This window comes from Anoplophora glabripennis, unplaced genomic scaffold, assembly GCF_000390285.2.
Source record: "Anoplophora glabripennis isolate ALB-LARVAE unplaced genomic scaffold, Agla_2.0 scaffold561, whole genome shotgun sequence".
In the NCBI taxonomy this organism is placed as follows: Eukaryota; Metazoa; Arthropoda; class Insecta; order Coleoptera; family Cerambycidae; genus Anoplophora; species Anoplophora glabripennis.
Genome location: NW_019416670.1, coordinates 172,047 through 192,670, shown reverse-complemented (window position 1 = coordinate 192,670; position 20,624 = coordinate 172,047). Strand labels below are relative to the sequence as shown.

Sequence of the window (20,624 nt, the reverse complement as noted above, 5' to 3'; positions counted from 1 at the left end):
GGAATTTTTTTGCTCAAAATTTATTACACCCCCTGACACTGGCAAACGAAATAATTTTGGCCAAATTTTTCAAGACTATCGTAAAATTAAAAATTACTAAAATAGTAAGATCAAGGTTATATTAAAACACAACGTTCTGTTTCCAATATCTGTGATTGGTATAATTTTTCACGAGATACTATTCAATCATTCAGAGATCGAACGTAACGTAACAGTTTGTCATTGTTCATTGTAAACGAATCATTAATGTGGCTTGTAAACATTTATAAAGGCTCTGAATGTGCTTCATAGTTCTCGCCCTCTTTTTTTGGCTCACCCAGCGAAAAAGAAAGAAAACTAAAAACTAATCCTCACCCTATATCCTCTTATTCTCCCTGGCGGCCTTCTCCTCCTGCTTGAGCCTGTTGATGGCCTGCACGGACCCGAACAGCACCTTAGCCGTGACTTGGATGTTCCGCTGCTTGGGGGCCCCTGGGGGCCGGCCGCCCCTGTCGGCGGGGACGGCGCTCGCGGGGACGGTGTAGGTGTTATTGTTGGCGTCGCGCAAGGTGATTGATTTGCAGTTCTCGGGCATCGTTGGGGATGGGAAGTGTCGAGCTGCGAAAAGAAAAATATCGGGTGAGTGGGCGCGAGGCGACAACGGCGTTTGATCATAGATGAATTTCATGCATAAAATGTTTATTTTTTATTGTTGCGACGTATCGCTTTGTATTCGAGATTGGAGATTATTCCGAGTGCAAAAGAGTGAAAAACCGTTCGAGAAAATATTTGTTCGATAAACGCTTCGAAATATTGCTGGAACTGGCGGAAAATGGGATTGATATTTAGTATTTACGATAAATTAATTTGATATTTATACCACAACTGTGCAATGTAAAAAAGTTAAATGAAATTACACTCAACTTACGCCCATTAATGTGTCAATTAGCGAAAAAAAAGAGAAACTCGAAAAAATTCCTATCCGCGATATTATTGTAAAATTGTCTAAAAGAACATAACACAAGACATCTCTCATCTCCTGAGTCAAAAAATTTTAATAGCTAACTTTTCTATTTAAACAAATAAGTGAGGAAAACAGTTTTTTCACTTTGCAGGGAAAACCAACAATTTTAGCGAAAAGTGAAAGCTTGTAGGGAATAAAATTATCTACAAAATGAGACTTGTTAAATTAAAATCGGTTAATAAACAAAAAAGTTATTGCAAAAAAACAAGAAATGTGCCCATTTTTTAATTTGTTTATAACTATCGCATTTATTGTTAAAATTTTATAAAACCAACCACAAGTTGAGGGTTTTGTCATACTTTAAAAGTGTGCCAAAAGTAGGCGCTGTAGGTGCAATAGTTTTCGCGCAATTCAATTTGTTTATAGCGTAGGCTTCAAAAGTTACGAACTTTAAGCCTCTGTACAGGCTTTTCAACCAAACATGATTCTGAAAGCGTCATTGTAACCTTAAAGACGTAATTAAGCGACCTATTAAAAAATATCACCGTTTTTTTGATATTAACATTCTCAAATTGTTGCTATTTATGTTACCTCACCGAAAATAGATGCAATGGATAGCTGGCAAAAAAATATAAATTTTAAAAAAAAACACCCTCTACGACCAACAGGAGTCAAGATAAGATTTATTTTTTAAATCGTAGAGCAATTGTTTATAAACATTAAGACTTTTTTCGCAAAATAAAGTTTACGACGTAAACTACGATTTCTCGTGAATTGCATTGAAAAATTTGGGAAATTAACGACTCACGAGCCCTTTAAAGAGAAGGTACTTGCTAAGTAAACTATCCAGCGCGGCGTGGTGATGGGGGAAGCTCATCCAAGCTAGTCGCGCGCGCGTGAAAAGTTCAAATTGATGCGCGCTGTAAAATTTTGCAATATCTCGGCTTCTATTCATCGTACAAACTTCTTTTTTCTTGAACTGGGATAGCTTGACGAAAAAATAACAATGGGCATATTTACGAATTCGTAGAATAGCCCTAAACCTCAGAAAAAATGCATCTTTTACACTGATTTTTTTTTTAATTTACAAAAATGTCACAAAAATTGTTATTAAAGGAAATATTAATTAAAATTTCAATTTTGGAATTATTTTACTATTATTAAATAAATAAATGAAGCTATCGTTCATTTAAAAAGTTATTTTTTTACATATTAAGTAAAAATGATGCAAAATAGGTGAAAAATTCCTCCAAATATGCACAAAAACAGCCAAGCGCGCCTATGCGGTCGAGTAGTGGAGGAAGTTTAGGAGATGAGGGGCAATGGATATACAGGGAGTCCCGTTCATGTTTCAAAAAAATGTGTGTGCAAGTTCCTCATGGGAAAATGACAGGAGTAGTTCATGTAAAGTTTTTTTTCTTAGACGCTCTGTTTTCGAGATACAGGGTGTTGAAGTTGTTACTTTACAAAAGGTTTTTCTTAATTATCTTTAAATCGGCTAAAGATAAAAATGTCACAATTTGTACACGAGTAAACATCAACTGGATGTTAAGAATAATGTGCAAACAGTCTCTTTCTGAAAAGCAGTGTCGCCGTTACAGGTAGTTGCAGGGATACAATCGAAAAAAAATATGTTAAAATTCAAAATTTGTTATATTTCTAAACGGTTTTGTGAACTCTAAAGGATAGTGCAAAAAAAGGTATATTTGTCGAAATTCGGTAGCATCTACCATTTTCGAGAAAAATGAAGTTGCATTTTTTTTGTGCACATAAAGCGGTACAAGTACATTAACAAAATATTAAATTGAAAGAGGACCTTACCATTGAATGAGCTGAAGACATTTATCTACCAACAGTATTTGCATTTAAGACTATAATTTTCTTTCTTACGTATCACAAGAAACAGCTAAATTGTAAAACATTCTATTAAATAAATAAAAAAAAAATTAAAATTTATTTTGTTTCAGTTTAAAAAAAAATTTATAAAAGTAAATCAAAATAAACAGATTATGGTAATTAAGTATCTATTATAAACTAATTTTAGATTTTGTAAACTACCACACTACCATTACTAAAATAAACAATTAATTGTTGAATGGACTGAATTGTTGGTGGATATGAATGCTTAAAAAAGTGATAAAAGCAGAAAAATATTAGGAAACAGACTCGGAGACATACAGAACAATTGCTGCACAATTAAATAAATGTACAAACTCGAAATACATACTACAGTAGATACTGAAATTGTCCCCCATTTCCTTCTATGCAACTTCATTTTTCTCGAAAATATCGAATTTCGACAAGTATACCTTTTTTTGCTTTAGAGTTTACAGAACCGTTTAGAAATGTAATAAATTTTGACTTTTAACATATATTTTTTTTCGATTGTACCCCTCCAATTACCTGTATGGGCGACACTGCTTTTCAGAAAGAAACCGTTTGCAAATTATTCTTAACGCACAGTTGATTTTTACTAGTGTACAAATTTTGACGTTTTTATCTTTAGCCGATTTAAAGATAATTAAAATTTCCTTAACAAGGACACCCAAATATGTCTATTATTTGGACCAGAAAAGTACATTTTGTAAGAAAACATTGAAATTCACGTTTGATGTCAAGATTTCGCGTAAATGTCAAAAAATGCAGGAATAAAACAAGGAATGTCCACAGGTTCTACATCATTGTGATTCTGTGTATTGGTATTATTTATTGCTATATGTTACCCCTTAGAATAATATTAAACTATAATTAACAATATTAAACTATAATAAACAATAATCAAAATTGTATACCTAGGTAGGTCGTTCATCTTCCTACCTTCCCCCACTACAAGTACGCTCGGACGTTTTTTGAGCATGTTCGGAGGAATTTTTCACCTATTTTGCATCATTTTATAGGAAAATTAGTATATACTTTTTGTAGTACTATACCTCTACTTTTAAAATCCGGATGAAAAATTAAAATCGAACCACCTAATGGTCTAATAATAAAATGTCTCTTCATCCACATTTAGATCATAAATGTGATCATGAACAGAACCGTATGAAAGTATGTGCACCTTGCGGAAAAAAAATGTTTTTCAAAATAAGCCATCTAAACATTTATTATTAAATAAAAAATATGTTGCATTAATTAAAAATAATATTAGTGATCAATTTGATGTTTATAATGAGAAATTCATTTGTATTAGTTGCAGATTAACTATTAGTGAACTAGAAAAACATGGTAATTCGAAAAGACCTTCCTTCTATGCCTAATTACGAGGATATAAAGTTGGTAAAAGCAACCAGCCAGATGGCGATTTGCGACTGATTACATTTGCCTAACAGCTCGAAGTATTAATCATCCAACAGTAAAACAAGATAGAGGTTTTATTCGGCAGGTTTCCACTAAAATTAATATTAAATAAGGGTCCTGAAAACACTTTGCAAACTGCTTCTTCAAAAACAAATAAAAATAAAGAGAGAACCTCCTTAGAAATTCGTTACCCTTGTTTTCAAGAAATTGTAAAGGTCCTTGTTTCTCAAGTGCTCGTGACAATATTCTCAATTTAGTGGAAAAACTACCTGATAAACAGCAAAATCAAATCGTAACTGGTTTTTTAAGAAGAAAAATTAAGGCTAATATCAATGACATTGATGAGCTCCTTTTGAATAATACAGCAGGTAAGAAATTTCGAATATCTGTTAATAAAAAAAAGAATCTGAAATAATCTTCTCTGTGGAAAGTTTAAATAACTTTTAAGCAACAACAGCTTCATGAACGAATTATATGAAAAACGCCTGTGAATGAGTGGCCCTCACACACAATGATATGCCTAGCCTTATTTATATTCTTTGAATATTTTATACTAAATATATAGTTTTTCATAGTTTAATTCATTATTTATTGAAAATTTGGCATAAAAAAGTTTTTAACCATCTTGATTCTTAAATATTGTATATACCACAAATTCTTGCTATAAAAAACGAAAAATTTGAATAACTTACAAACAAGAGCAGCTAGGATTTCAATTCACTCATTTTGAATCTATTTTCAAGTACAAATGCATGGCCGTTTTCAGTTTTTGTCGTAATTTTTAAGCGATATAAAGTTGCTTCCTGCCCACCGTAAACTCTCTATTGATTGGCCTACTAGTCAAAGTTACTACGAAAATAAAACAGAGGCACATTTTTTAACATTTTCCAATTTATTTATTCCTCAAAAACATTTTTTTTTTGTAAAACAGAATCCAAGATATAAACAAAACGGGATACTTACACTGCACTTGCAGATAAATAACTTCTTTTAGACACAGTAAAATAAAAATAGCAAACAAACGAATGCCACCGTACGCGCAAAGTGGTGGTTTTACGAACCGAACCCTACCATTGGCCAACGCCGTACTACTGAACCAATCATAGAAGAACTGGAGTCGAGGTACCTAGGAAAAGTTGGCCGTTCTTCGTGATGTGCGTTACCTTGAAAAAAGCATCGCTCGCCATGGGACTCCAATAAAAAGTTCGCTATAAATCAAATTAAGCGAAGAGCCTGTTCCCATCCTTGATATTTGTTTTAAATTTATTTATGTAACGTGGTGGAATAACTGTACGATGGCTACGTCGGAGGTGTACAGGGTGGCCTGAATCAAACTGGCCAAACGCGTGAACCCTTGGACATTTTCAGAGTAAAGGAAAATACAAGTAGACCTCTCGAGACTCAGTTGTTTAACAGTTGAAAGAGAACAAAACACCTGCAAGTGGACAGAAATAATAATGAAGATGTCTTCTTGTACATTTGGAACGAAAATGTGACGGGAGTTGTACTTGCTTTAATACTTTTTATACTCCACTGATTCAACTTCATTGTAGACTTTGGTATACTTAACCCCAGTTGAAGTAAACTAAAATAACTCTTGAAAAGACAGAATAAAATAGCTATTTTAGAAGAAGGCCTCCCAAAGTTCAATTGTTTAACAGTTGAAACTAAGAAAAGCAGAAGGTACAAATAATGATTTCTAATCTATTTAGAATTAAAATATTATAATAGCAGCACCTAGAGAAACTAGAAACCTTTTAAGACATTACTGATTTAGTGTTAGTGTAGATTCATGGACATTTTAGGATAGAGGATAGTCAGAGTGTGCTGACTTAGCAAAAGAAGCATTATTAACCTCACATCTTGATCCCTGAAAGTGTGTTTAACCACAATATGAAGTCAAATAAAGGAATCATCGAAAGATAAAATAAAATAACCAGATTTAAATGGGAAGGACTATCCTAAAAGTAAATTGACCAAAACTCAATTGTTTAACAGTTGACAGTGAAGAGAAACCCTCAAGCAGAAGATTCTTGTAGAAATAATGATCAAGACGACTTCCTACTTACAGAATCATAATCTGACAGTACCAGTACCTACATAAACTAAATCAACTGATTCCGTTTTATTGTAGATTCATGGACACTTTGGAACAGATGATAAGAAACGTGTGAAACGCTAACAAAAGAAGTTAGAAATAATGATCTAGACGACTTCCTACCTATAGAATCAGAATCTGAGAGTAACAGTACCTACAGGAACTAAATCAACTGATTCAGTTTTATTATAGATTCATGCACACTTTGGAACAGATGATAATAAAAGTGTGATGAGATTGCAAAAGAAGTTGGAAATAATGATCAAGACGACTTCCTACCTATAGAATCAGAATCTGACAATAACAGTTCCTAAAGAAAGTAGAGACCGTATTAAAATCAGCCGATTCAGTTTTATTTTAGATTCATGGACATTTTGGGGTAGAGGATAATCAGAGTGTGATGAGTTAGCAAAAGAAGCATTATTAACTTCACTGTATGGGGTCAAATAAAGGAATCATCAAAAGATCAAATAAAGTGACCATATTTAAATGGGAAGGACTATCCTAAAAGTAAATTGACCAAAACTCAATTGTTTAACAGTTGACAGTGAAGAGAAACCCTCAAGCAGAAGATTCTTGTAGAAATAATGATTAACACGACTTCCTACCTACAATCATAATCTGACAGTAGCAGTACCTACAGAAACTAAATCAACTGATTCCGTTTTATTGTAGATTCATGGACACTTTAGAACAGATGATAAGAAACGTGTGATGAGCTAGCAAAAGAAGTTAGAAATAATGATCAAGACGACTTTCTACCTACAGAATCAGAATGGACACTTTGGAACAGATTATAACAAAAGTGTGATGAGTTGGTAAAATAAGTTAGAAATAATGATCAACACGACTTCCTACCTACACAATCACAATCTGACAATAGCAGTACCTACAGAAACTAGAGACCGTATTAAAATCGGCCGATTCAGTTTTATTTTAGATTCATGGACATTTTGGGGGTAGAGGATAATCAGAGTGTGATGATATAGCAAAAGAAGCATTATTAACTTCACGGTATGGGGTCAAATAAAGGAATCATCAAAAGATAAAATAAAGTGACCATATTTAAATGGGAAGGACTATCCTAAAAGTAAATTGACTAAAACTCAATTGTTTAACAGTTGACAGTGAAAAGAAACCCTCAAGCAGAAGATTCTTGTAGAAATAATGATTAAGACGACTTCCTACCTATAGGATCAGAACTTGACAATAGCAGTACCTAGAGAAACTAGGAACCGTTTTAAACCTACTGATTCAGTTTTATTGTAGATTCATGGACATTTTGGAACAGACGATAGCTAAAGTCTGATGATGCATGTTAGCAAAAGGAGCATTATTAACTTCACATGTTGACCCGAAGAAGGATATTGTCTCTGGAAGAGCTATCTCAAAGTGAATGATTCATTATTACAAAGAGCTAGTGATGGTAAGTATGTTGCTACATCTTTGGAACTTAAATGTGTAACTGCATAGAACAGATCGATATTGCAAAGCTAAAAATAACCCTAGTCTTCTGAGAGAATGAAGCTTTTGATTAATATAGTTTCCTCTCAATCAAAATTTGATTGAGAGGAAGAATGTATGACTCAACAGTAGATCGCAAATTGAGTCTATAAGAATTCTGAGATGAGAATAATGTCTATAATAGCACTTTTAATGGACTGTATTACCTCTAGATTGTAGATACGGGTTCCGAACTACTTTTAGTATTCCTCTACATTCTCTTGATGATCCAGGCGACCTACGTGTGTCAAATAAAAAAGAAAATTGAAACGATACTTTAAAATTTTAATTTTATGCATATGGTAGCAGGCTAACGCCTTGACATTTCAATATAAAATAAAAATTAACGCGTTAATTATGACAAACGATAACGAAAAAAGTCTGTGTGGGTGTCTGCGACATTATCAAAATTATGTAACTGCGGTAATATATACGAGAGGGTATTGATTATTCAACTTTTACATATTTTAGAATAATATTTATGGTGACATGTTATTAAATTGATTTGTCGTTAATAAATCAAATGACAAAACATGTTTTCAAGAAAATCTCCACGTTTTAGTACCATGTTGTAAGAGTACTGAGTATCATCACCAGTATTTTCGATCTAAATATGTGCTTTTGGATGTTACTATCCCCCCCTCAAAAATTTTCCTGGGGTTTTCCTTGAAATCCTAACATTCTACCACATTCAAATTCTTAGTACCAAATTTCAGCCAATCGCGAAAGCTAGGAAAATTTTACAAGAAAATTCTGCTAATCATTTCACAATTGGTTCATAGGTGCGTTCCTTCTACCGAATATTCCATGTAATTTGCGCACAGTCTCAACTACACACTCTCCGTCGGTATTAAAAAACAAGTGAAAGTTCCCAGAGCGAAGAAAGATATAAGGAATTTTCGAAACGCTTGCATCTGTCAAATTTTTTGTAAAATGACGATTACCTCGGAAACGGTTAGATTTAGGTACAGGAAAGCCATAACATTTTTGACTTATTTTTAATTTATTTTGCCGATAATGCAATAATATATAGGGTGTTCCATTTAAAATAACGAAGTTGACAGCTACTTCCGGTATAACCGGAAGTGCTACGTTGATGGCATTATTTTCATTGAAGAGAACATATCTGATAACCCCCGTAAACACAATTTCAGAGTCATGTTGTCTTTGGTTCTTCTGAAACGTCTAATAGGCCAATTACCGTGAAGAACCCTGTATATTCTCTGTTAAATTTACATATTAATGGTGTCTTATTGTCTGCAGATAATATAGTCTTATTTCTTAAAGATGCAACTTGAGAAAATGCAAGAGATAAGGGGGGTAATTAAAGGGTTAGGAAAAAAATAAGGTTCGGATTGTCCATTAGTAAGTTAACAATTTAGTAAAACTTCGAATTTTTACTTATACAAATACATCAGTTTTTACCCACTACTTGCTACCAAGTCGATGAACCAAATTGAGACTAAAATGGGTATACCAAATTTGTACATTTTTAAAACAATCAGAATCCACGCGGTTTACTCTACATAACGGCTTCTATCTTTTTACGCGAAGATCTAGTTGGCGGGCGAAGCAACTGTAGCATCTTAACCGATTGCTTTGGACAAAAACAATTGGTTCTTCGGCGAAATACCGTCGATAACATGCAACACTAAGCCTAACCTAAATTGCTAAAGTAGGTTAGGTGATTCGACCATTTTGATGATTAATATGCTGACAGAAAAACACACGAACGGTTTCTAGTCCGAAGGTAAGACAATCTCGGCTGTTTTTGTACGCGCCTTGTTAATTTTGGACCGTACGATTGTCTAGGCTCAACAGTTCCGCACAGTTCCACAATTTTTTTTATCGGGAAGTTGTCGTTACTGTAAAGTTTCATTATAATAACGTAGACGTTGGTTTTGTCGTTCTGCTTCTACAGTTGATACTTAATTGCCACAAAAATAATAGAAGCAAATGTAAAAGAATCTAATAACGGTATTACGGTTAAAAGGTGCGGTGTTGCCAACTTTTCGTTTTTTAGGTAAATACAGGGTGTCACCTAACGAATGTTACATACTTCAAGGGTATCATCTAGAACCCAAATGGTGTCGATTTAACCAATTTGTTCGACCGAGCATAATTTCGATTTTTGATAGGTATACATTTTTTGTTCTCTACCTATCTCTGATAGTTGCGAGTAAAAATTGAAACGTACAAAAAATTTACAGAAGAATATTCACAAAGGGTTGTAGTAAAATGAACGCCCTGTATGATTTAACCTAATTGGAACGTAATCACTTCATATTTCATGAAGAAGAACTAAGCAACAGCAAATTTTGCTCAAATCGGTGAACTGGGTTCTGAGTTAAGGAGAAAACAAGAAATAAAGAAAGAAATTTTAACACCCTGTAACTTTTTTGCGGCATTTTTCGTTTAAGCAAGTTTGGTTCAATCGACCCTTGAAGTATGTAACATTCATTAGGTAACACCCTGTATAATATAAAATGAAATTTCTTTGAAGAAAATTATGTCATTACTCAAAAATAATTCAAAAACTAAAAAAAAATAATGTTTCCCTTTACTTTTTCCAGTTGACCACGCTGTTGCCCAGATTTGACATATATTTAGTTTTATTTTAACTTGATCCTAAGAAAAAATTAAAGTGCATTGTGAAAGTTACTCTATGTTTTACAATGATAATATATCTGTCAAACCTTTCGTATAAAAAAGCTAAAATATTGATTTGCGTTGAATGTCAATAAAGTAAAAATGTGTTATTATTAACAGAGACATGTTTTTTTTTTTACTTTGGCTGACGGTATATTTTATGTATGTCGTCACGAAAAAGCATATAAATTTGAAAATTATACTTAATATAAACAAATATTCGTCTGAGCAAATCAATGAGTTGAGAGGTTCATATATCTTCATAAAAAAACTTGTCCCTATGCAATTTTTTACAAAACAAAATTTACATTTTTAATTGTCTAGTTCTAGAAATATATACATAATTTTATATGCAAAAATATATATCTTTTGTATAGATTGTGAGTAGGTTAATGTAAGTTATAAGACCTATTTTTTATTTTGTCTTACGTATATGATGGGCAATTAGTAAATTATGCTGATGTATGCAACATGAAGACACTTGCGGTTACTGACATCCTTTTAAATCAAGAATGTCATGAAGGCATACAGTGCTGCAGGTGATTGCACCGAGAAATATAATTGGTGGTTAGATTTTTCATTGGTATACTATACACTGTGTCCACCTAGTGCACGTAAGTTCAATATCTGGGTTAATAAAAGATGTAACTTAATTTTTTTTTCTACAGAGTTACCTACTTTCCCGAGCTGCACAAAATGAAAATATATATACAGGGTGTTCTGTTTTTGCTGGGCAGTTACCAACTAATTTTTTTTTAATTGGAACCTATATGTTTTATGGCATTATCGAATTCTACGTGAAAAATTAATGGGACTTTGTGTTATGATCCCTATTAAAATATTGATAGTTTTCGAGATAATCGATTTTTAATTTTTTTTCTTATGTTTCGTAACTTCTAGTAGTTGACATAATTATGATTGTATGACAGCTACAAATTTTTTTTTTTTCAGGAACTGTAGAGTGAAGATGGCCCTTTCAAAAAACGTATCAAAAGTTGACCTGCGATATACAGGGGGCAAAAAAAATCGTGCCAAACCTGATAATTTAAAATTTGAAAAATCTCGACTTTTTTAAATAGAACACCATGTGTTTTATGATTTCATTAGATACCTTTCTGTAGACCCTACAATTCTTTAATAGCATTCCCTATACTTAAGTTGCGTAGTTTTTGAAAAAAAAAAACAACATTTTTATGTAAAATACCGGATTTGCGCCCGTTCCTTTGTCGGGAAAAATATTGTAAGCGTATTTATTTTTATTAAATTTATTAATTGTCTAGCTACACTATTTAAAATAAAAATTAATAACTGAAAAACTTTGATATTTTGTTCTCTAACCTGAAAGATAAATGGGTAATAGGAAAAGTATAATAAAATAAAATAATCACATTACAGCCAAAGGAACGGGTGCAAATCCGGTATTTTACATAAAAATGTTTTTTTTGCAAAAACTACGCAACTTAGGTATAGGGAAAGCTATTAAAAATTGTAGGGTCTACAGAAAGGCATATAATGAAATCATAAAACACAGGGTGTTCTATTTGAAAAAGTCGAGATTTTTCAAATTTTAAATTATCAGGTTTGGCACGATTTTTTTTGCCCCTTGTATATCGCTGGCCAACTTTTGATACGTTTTTTGAAAGAGCCATCTTCACTCTACAGTTCCTGAAAAAAAATAATTTCTAGCTGTCATACAATCATAATTATGTTAACTACTAGAAGTGACGAAACATAAGAAAAAAAAATTAAAAGTCGATTATCTCGAAAATTATCAATATTTTAATAGTGATCATAACACAAAGTCCCGTTAATTTTTCACGTAGAATTCGGTAATGCCATAAAAAATATAGGTTTCCATTTAAAAAAATTAAGTTGGTACCTGCCCAGGAAAAACTGAACACCCTGGTATATGCAAATATATTTTCATTTTGTGTAGCTTTGACACGGTGTATAGTGTTTTTTCTACAGTTGTATATCACACGATGAGACAGATGATTATTATGTAAACACCGTATATTATCTATTTAGCAATACAAATTAAAATACATATATTCATATATTATACATCCCAGACAATTTTTTAAAGAGAACACAAATAGTTCAAGATTATACTGATTTTTATATCGCACTGTCAGATGTTTTAGAGAAGAAATGTGTCAACTGAAGTGCCAGAAATTCTACAACTTTTTTCTTGGCGGGAATACATTGTTACACAAGAGTTGTTAGGTTAGGTTAGGTAATTTTAATATTATAATTTTAATTATATTTAAATATCAAGTTCTGCAAACACCTGATGTCCCTGATACTTAATTTTATGCGTCTGGTTACGGTTACTTTAAAATATTAAAGGCAAGTAAAAAAAATATATAAACTTCTCCTTTTGTACTTGAAGAACTGTTCATGTGGTTTTAATTTTTTTTAATCAATTAAAATGCGTAATGAAGGTGCATTAATTATCCCAATGCCCTATAATTTGTCCACCTTCAAGGGTTAAAACCAGCTACAGCGCCATCTACTGCTGTTGGTTGTCAATGTAAGTTTGCAACCATCACACAGATGGCGCTAGCAAGTTTGAGGTTAACTCTTCAAAATTTTCTAATATTGAATGATGAGGAAAAAATGATTTGACTTATATTTTTATAACAAATCGTATATTAATGTATGATGAATGTCTATTATTTATCTATTTCATCGGTATAAATTTTGTGTTAAGAAATGACAATAGTTCAAATTTCTAGTACAAACCAGCACCATCTGTTGTTTTTCGCCGTCAATATAAGCTCGCTGCAGATGGCGCTAGCAACTTTGAGGTTAACTCTCTCCAACACTGTGAAATATTCAAATGGGAGGATGATATTCGGCGACAAAAAGAAAAGATAAATGCACTTTGATAATACAAATGTAGGAGGCAAGTGATTGGTATGCATACCTCGAGAAAGGCTCTTAGGGAAAGGAAGTTACGGGATTGTCACATCCGGAGGAATCTAGTAGCTATTGTTTCTCGTTTTGGGAAAGTCATGGTCTAGACAGTTCCACAAGAGATGGGGAATGATAAGGTAAGGCAAAATTCCACACAAAAGAATTGTGTGTAACAAACGAAAAGCGTGATCTAATTCTTAACTTTGTGGTGACGTAATTCCTTCAGAAGCTGCAGCAAAACGAATCTTACATATGAAGTACATCCGGTAACTGATTTTGGATTCCAGTTCCAGGATTGGGCCAAAATTCTTACTGGAATCGGCCCAATATTTACTGAAAGTTCTGTCTGCTGCTACCTGGTGGTATATTTCGTAAATTTGGAAATAGATTTGCAAATTCTATCTCAAAATAGTGGTTTTACTGATTTTTAGCTACGCTTGTGGTTAAAAAAGGTTGTTAAATCAAAACTAGCAGGACTTACCTTTCAGATCCTGGTGGTCATTCCCGTACTGGAGCCCGCGACAACAACAAGAGCATATCCTGGTTCTCTCGAAGCAGGTTACGTGCTGAACACACCGACACACTGACTGACTGAACCGGTGGTTACCTTTGCCGTGGTGTCGAAATGTACTCTCTCCGGCACTCCGGCAGTCGGTCAGTCCAGTCGGTTGCTCGCCGCGACCGAGGTTCTGACTCCTCCGCGAGGAATCAGCAGGTGAAAGGTTCAGCTGGCACCGGGTTACGAGGGTACGGCTGTTAAGAGGCCTACGGACGAAGGCTGGACCGCCCACGGACGACGAGAAAGGATACTGCGTCACGGAGGGCGTGAGGCAGACAAAGGCAAGGGTTTCTGGTGGTCGTGCAACTGGAAAAGTGATTTTTTTGAGAAAATTGTCATGAAATTTTGATATTTTGATTGTTTTTTTTTAATTTAACAACTCAAAGTAACTAACTGTCATTGAGGTTTCCCAGTCATGGTGGCAAGGCAAACTCTTAGGTAAGCCATAGCAGCTCCGGTTATGATGTGAATATAATCAGAAACTTCAAATCATTTTGAAGCTATTCTATTTGGTTTTTGGATTTTATTCTCAATAGAGCCTTCAATGTTCCATTCCGCCACCGAAGTAGACTTCCAACCCCCATGTATTTTGATGGAGGTAATGTAATAAAAATGACGCCCGTCCTTATGGGTTTTGATTAATGGGACAAAAACAAATCGAAAATCAAGAGTGGAAAATGTTCCGATTGTTTTTCTTTGCCGAGTTATTCAAAAAATTATTCAAAAAAAACATTTGGACTGGGTTATTAAATATTTATGTGGTTCAAAGCTGTATTTGTTGCAGCTGTATGTTTTTAAATGAAAACTTACCATTGCCATTGCTGCATGACGTTCCGTTAGCAGTTAGACTAAATTATTGGTTTCAACATGATGTAGCTCCATCACATTATGGTTTACGAATATAAAATTATCTGAATCAAAACTTCAGAGACAGATGGATTGGAAGAGGAGAACCATGGCCTCCTGGATCACCAGATCTGAATCTCCTAGATTTTTCTTTTGGGGTTATTTAAAAGAAAAGATTTATAATCCGTATATTCGCTGCTGTCGCGTGAATAGACCAAGAGATGCTAGAAAGAGTTCATGCTTCAATGTTGAATCGTGATAATCTTTGTCTTGAAGTAGAAGGCAACTTATTTGAATACCTTTTGTAAAAACAATTTCTATTATTTATGCACATTATGGTTTTAGTTTAATGTTTTATTATTAAAATGTTTTTCTCTATCCTTTTCAGGTTCCTTACACCCAGGTACAACCGACAATCGAAAACTATACTTATCTACTGTTGGTTATAAATTATATGTCTTGTTCGCCATAAGCACAGACCTGTTTTGAGACAAAAAAACTGGATTTTCACTTTTTTTAGTTTTTTGAATATTTTTGAATAACTCAACAATGGAAAACAATCGGAAAATTTCCCAGTCTTGATTGTCAATTCGTTTTTGTCTCCGTAATCAAATCTCAAAAGGACGGGCGTCACTTTTGGGGCACTCTGTATTGTATACATCTGAAATGACAAATATCTTCTGAGTATTGTCTTGCTGTCAGGAATGTTTACGATAACCATCAGTCTTATTTATTTATTTATTTATTTATTTATTTATTTATTTATTTAGAAGTTACAATATCCAACGGGACAAAGTCCCAATTATAGGATAAGGTAAAACAGAAAATCTTAACTAAATTAAAAAAAAAAAGACAAACTAACATTAAATATGTATAAAAGTATAAATATTATATAATATAGAGCTATCAAAATATAAAATCCAGACAAAGAACTTAAGGATAAACAATAAAAGACAAATAAAACAAATAAGCTAACTAACATATACAAGATAAGGATTACATTTACTAGACAAACAATTTTTTTATGTCACTCATACAATGAAAAAATATATCAGTCTTGTATACCCTTATACTATCATAGTTTACTATTTAATGTTAAATAACCTCAAAGGAAATAGCATAATTAGAGAAACAAGTATGTTCTAATACACCGAGCGATCCAGAATAATTGAAGCTGACGTCACATGTAAATGTACCAAAGGTATTAAAATTTACTTCCATTTGATCAAAATTACTTTCCGTTTTAATAGATTTCCGACCGACACAATCTGTCAATTCAGATACGTCTGTGTTTTCAGTATATGTTTTCATTTGAATTTATCGTTAATCTTCTAAATAATCAGTGTTTTTCAACGCAAATCGTCTGTTAACTGTTAGTTTTGTGGTAAGGAAGCAAATACTGATGGTTTCTTAGACATAAAGTACTCGAACTGTTTTTGGTTAGAAAATGGTATTTTCGTTAGAAGACGATAAATTTATTGTAGAGGCCTACTTTCGGAGTTGTCAACGAGATGAAAATGGATGGAATTATTCAATCCATTCATGTCTTTTGCAATTCCAAGAAAAGTTTCCAAATTATGAAGGCGCAGATTTTAACATTTTTGCTCAGCATGTTCGACATTTGATGACAAGATTCAGAAATACTGGCAGTGTTTGTAAAAAGAAGTCACTTGGAAGAAAGTCAGTTTTAACTGAAAATAAACTGGAGGATGTTAGAGAGCGTTTAGAAGCAGCTCAGGCGGGTAAATGTAAATATTTATAAAAAGTTAAATATCAGTATATAAAAATATTAATTATAGGAATTTTATATGGTTCAGTATACAGACCTGTAAGAAAATTACATTTACATCCATATAAGGTCTCCATAGTACAAGAACTGTTACCATCAGATAATGAAAAAAGAGTGAACTATTGTAACTGGTTTAACAACAACTTAAACGATGATAATCTTTCAGAGATAACTTTTTTTACCGATGAGGCATCAGTTCGTCTTAGTGGACACATAAATTCACAAAATTATCGTATATGGTCCGGAGAATCCACACGTATTGATGGAAACGACTTTACATCCTGTTAAAATGTAATGTATTTAGGTGAAAAATGATCGTATCTGGAATTAAAAAAGCATTTTGAAGCTCCAATATTCCAGTTTTTAGATCTTTCGGTCGAAATTTTAGGAGCTACAGTTATCATGCAATTTTAAGAAATAGCGCGACAAAAAAATTTTGCAAATTTTTTTTCACGGACCTGAAAAATTTTGTTCAGTTAAGCCATTACATGGACCAGATTGTTTATTCAGCTTCAATTTCTTTTGTCTTCAATCGTCGATATCTCGGTGACAAATGGTCGTACAGAGAATTGAAGGGCAGTTTCAGAAACTGGAATAAATTTCCTATAACATGATGATTTTCTCACATTTTTTATCGCAAATAACGTTTGATGAAAAAAAAATTTTCGAAAGTTGTTTTCTGTTTTTTTGGAAAACCTTCCGGACACTGAAGGAAACAAAATCCAACTGTTTCCATCACGATTCGGCTTTTCCGTCCTATTATCCTTCTGTTCACCAACTTTTAATTAAATTAAAATTAATTAATGTTTCGACTCCGATTCGTACCGGTTTTTGAGACAAATTTTTAATTAATTTTTCTGCAGTCTGTAATCATTTAAAAAATAGTTTTTCAAAATTACCCTTTTTCTTTAAAAAAAAATTTTTTGAATTTTTTTCCATCAATTTAAACGTCATTTGCGGTAAAAATGTGAGAAAACCTCAGACAAATTTTTTTCCATTTTAATCATAATTATGAAGTGACCCTTTAATTTTTTTAAAAGTTTGTTTGAAACAAAGAAACGGTTCGCTAGATCGAGATGAAACTTCACAGGGTTCTTCTGGGTATATCGAACTGTAAAAGTCACGCTTAACATTAGTCATTTCGTGAATATTTCTAATTTAGCCGTCAATTGTCTAAAAAACTATAAATTATCCTTTTTTTCGTTTTTTAAATTCGTGTAAAAGATGAAAAAAAAAAAATCCTAAATGTTGCAGCAGTATGTTATAGGAAACTTATTCCAGCTTTCGAAACTGTCGAATTTGCAAAATTTTATTGTCTCGCTATTCAAAATGCTTTTTTTTTATTCCCTATACGACCATTTTTCAACTAAATACAGTCTGTAAAAAATCACGGAAAAATTTCGAAAATTCTTTTCACCCTTTAATTTTTTGCATTACTTTATTCACTTAAGTTAACTTTAACCCAATAAAGCAATTATTTTAAAAATTTTTATAGGTAACATGTTCTTTTTATGTTAGAATTTAAGAAATTTCAAATCGATTTTTTATTCGTATTTCTAAATGATGAAAGTAAACGTAAATTCATTTAAAAATTGTTGCTCTTACGTTGAAGTTCGCATAAAAAAACAAGATAGATAAAGAATTGTTAAAAATTGATTCTTATGTTAGTTTTGAGGTTAATAATAATAATAATATCTAAATCATTTTTATTTAATTCATTCCTTTAACAAATTAATAAACCCCTGCTCAGATTAAATAATGCCAACATTCTGCTTTTTGTGTTATATTTCTGTGATTAAAATGAATATATGACCCTATTGCCACTACAATTAACCCGCCACTGAACGAAGTATATCACTGATACTGTTGCCAACTAGGAAGAGTGAAAATAATATGAGAGCGGCACATATATTTAACATTTACAAGAACTGATTTAGTTCTGCAAACTGACAATATGAAAGATTGAAAGATTGAAGATTGAGAGTCTTACTAGAATTTAAAGATCTAAGATAAAATGTTTCTTTATTACATTCACGCGGGTATTAACCAACCAGTTGTTCAATAAATAATGACTTTTTAATCTCAGATCTTAAATGACTTTTAAGACTTCCGAGCAGATTTAAAAAAGTTCTCTCGAAGCACTCACTTATTTACTAATACTGGTTGAATCATTTTGATGATATAATATGCATGGCTTCCAACTTGGTTCAAACCACAACACAAAATTGAAACTTCTACAATTTCATTTACAAAATTTATTTCTAAACATTTTCTAGACGTTACGAAACGACAGGAGTCTCCTTCTTCACTACAAAATTCCTCAAAACGAACACCCCTTCCAACGACTTGGGTATAACCTTGGGTTTCTTTCTCGTACTCTTCATAATCTCGAAAGTTGTGTAGTTGCAAAACTTGGTGATCTTGGTGATGGCGTACCGGACCTTGACACATTCAGCTTCAACATCGCCCACTGGAGAAGCTGCAGATTTGTTCGATTCATCAGAAACTACAGGACTGGAGACGGGAGTAGGGGGCGCAGGGGGCGTAGGACTGCAGTCACAGCACAGCATGCCGTGTTCTTTTTTAGACGGCATGGTGAGAGAATTCCTGAAAGACGAAAAATAGTAGCACAAGGAGATGTGTTATTGGTTGGTGGATATTGATTTATTTACCTGCTGCTAAATGAGCCACATTTGCATTTGGTGGCCTTGAGGCATGATTTCTTAACTGCAGGTCTTGTACAATTACTCTTTACTTTACAGCGACAGCAAGGACATGTGGCGGGATCCTTCCCATTGCTCGTAGCACCACCGCATTGAGAACATGGATAGCAAATACAATTGGGATAACTTTTATTTTCTGCCGATTGTTCAATCCTGTCGGATTGGTTCGTTGGGCTTGTCCTCGCAGTAGATCCGCCCGCCTTTAATCTGGAGTGTGTTTGTGACTCTGCGTCCGATATTGAAATCTGCGAGGTCTGAGAGCTGCCCGCCTCGAGAGAGGATCCGACAGTTTGGGAATACGAGGTACCGGTGCTTCCTGTTTGGGAATCATCGTCTCTCATACTGGGATCGGTTTGAGACTGTTGACTAGAAGCCGAGCTGGCTGTTTGGAACTCGGAAGAATTTTTCGAAGGTGAGTTCGTTTGGGATTCCCCAGTCCGACCGCTGGCACCTTCAGATTCACTATTTTCTTCTTCTTCATTCGTATCTTCCTCTTGTTCTTCCTGAACTTCACTAACTTCACCGTTGTTTATCAAAGATTGTTCCTTTTCAGATTCATTTTCTTCAGGTTCCTCTTCTATTGGTGATTCCATTGAGAAAGCCTCAAATGTTTTGTTTACAGAATAAGCTTTTGATGATTCCTTCGATATCTCCTTAACGGAATATTCTCTTGAAGAGGGACTTTTTCCGGACAATTCTTTGATATACGATTCTTGTACAGATGGTTCTTTGATAGAAGAATCCTTTACTGATGGTTCTTTTAGAGACGATTCTTTTATGGATGGTTCTTTAAGAGAAGAAGCCTGTATGGATGGTTCTTTAAGAGAAGAAGCCTGTATGGATGGGTTTTTAAGAGAAGAAGCTTGTATGGATGGTTCTTTAAGAGAATATTCCTTTACAGACAGTTCTTTGACGGAAGAGGGACTTTTTCCGGACAATTTTTTGATAGATGATTCTTGTACAGATGGTCCTCTGATAGAAGAATCCTTTACTGATGGTTCTTTTAGAGACGATTCTTTTATGGATGGTTCTTTAAGAGAAGAAGCCTGTATGGATGGTTCTTTAAGATATGATTCCTTTACAGACAGTTCTTTGACGGAAGAGGGATTTTTTCCGGTTAATTTTTTGATGGATGATTCTTGTACAGATGGTCCTTTGATAGAAGAATCCTTTACTGATGGTTCTTTTAGAGACGATTCTTTTATGGATGGTTCTTTAAGATAAGAAGCCTGTATGGATGGTTCTTTAAGAGAAGATTCCTTTACAGACAGTTCTTTGACGGAAGATTCTTTTATAGA

The 20,624-nt window shown here is 33.4% G+C and overlaps 1 protein-coding gene across 1 annotated transcript; it reads right to left on the bottom strand.

Moving 5' to 3' along the window:
* Nucleotides 1–355: 355 nt before the first annotated feature.
* On the bottom strand, nucleotides 356–16,680 carry LOC108913992. Its single transcript, XM_018719684.1, has 3 exons — nucleotides 16,662–16,680; nucleotides 13,891–14,274; nucleotides 356–597 (listed from the first exon to the last, which is right to left on the bottom strand). Exons 1-3 carry the CDS (start codon nucleotides 16,678–16,680, stop codon nucleotides 356–358), a joined length of 645 nt encoding a protein of 214 aa, XP_018575200.1.
* Between the last annotated feature and the right edge of the window lie 3,944 nt (nucleotides 16,681–20,624).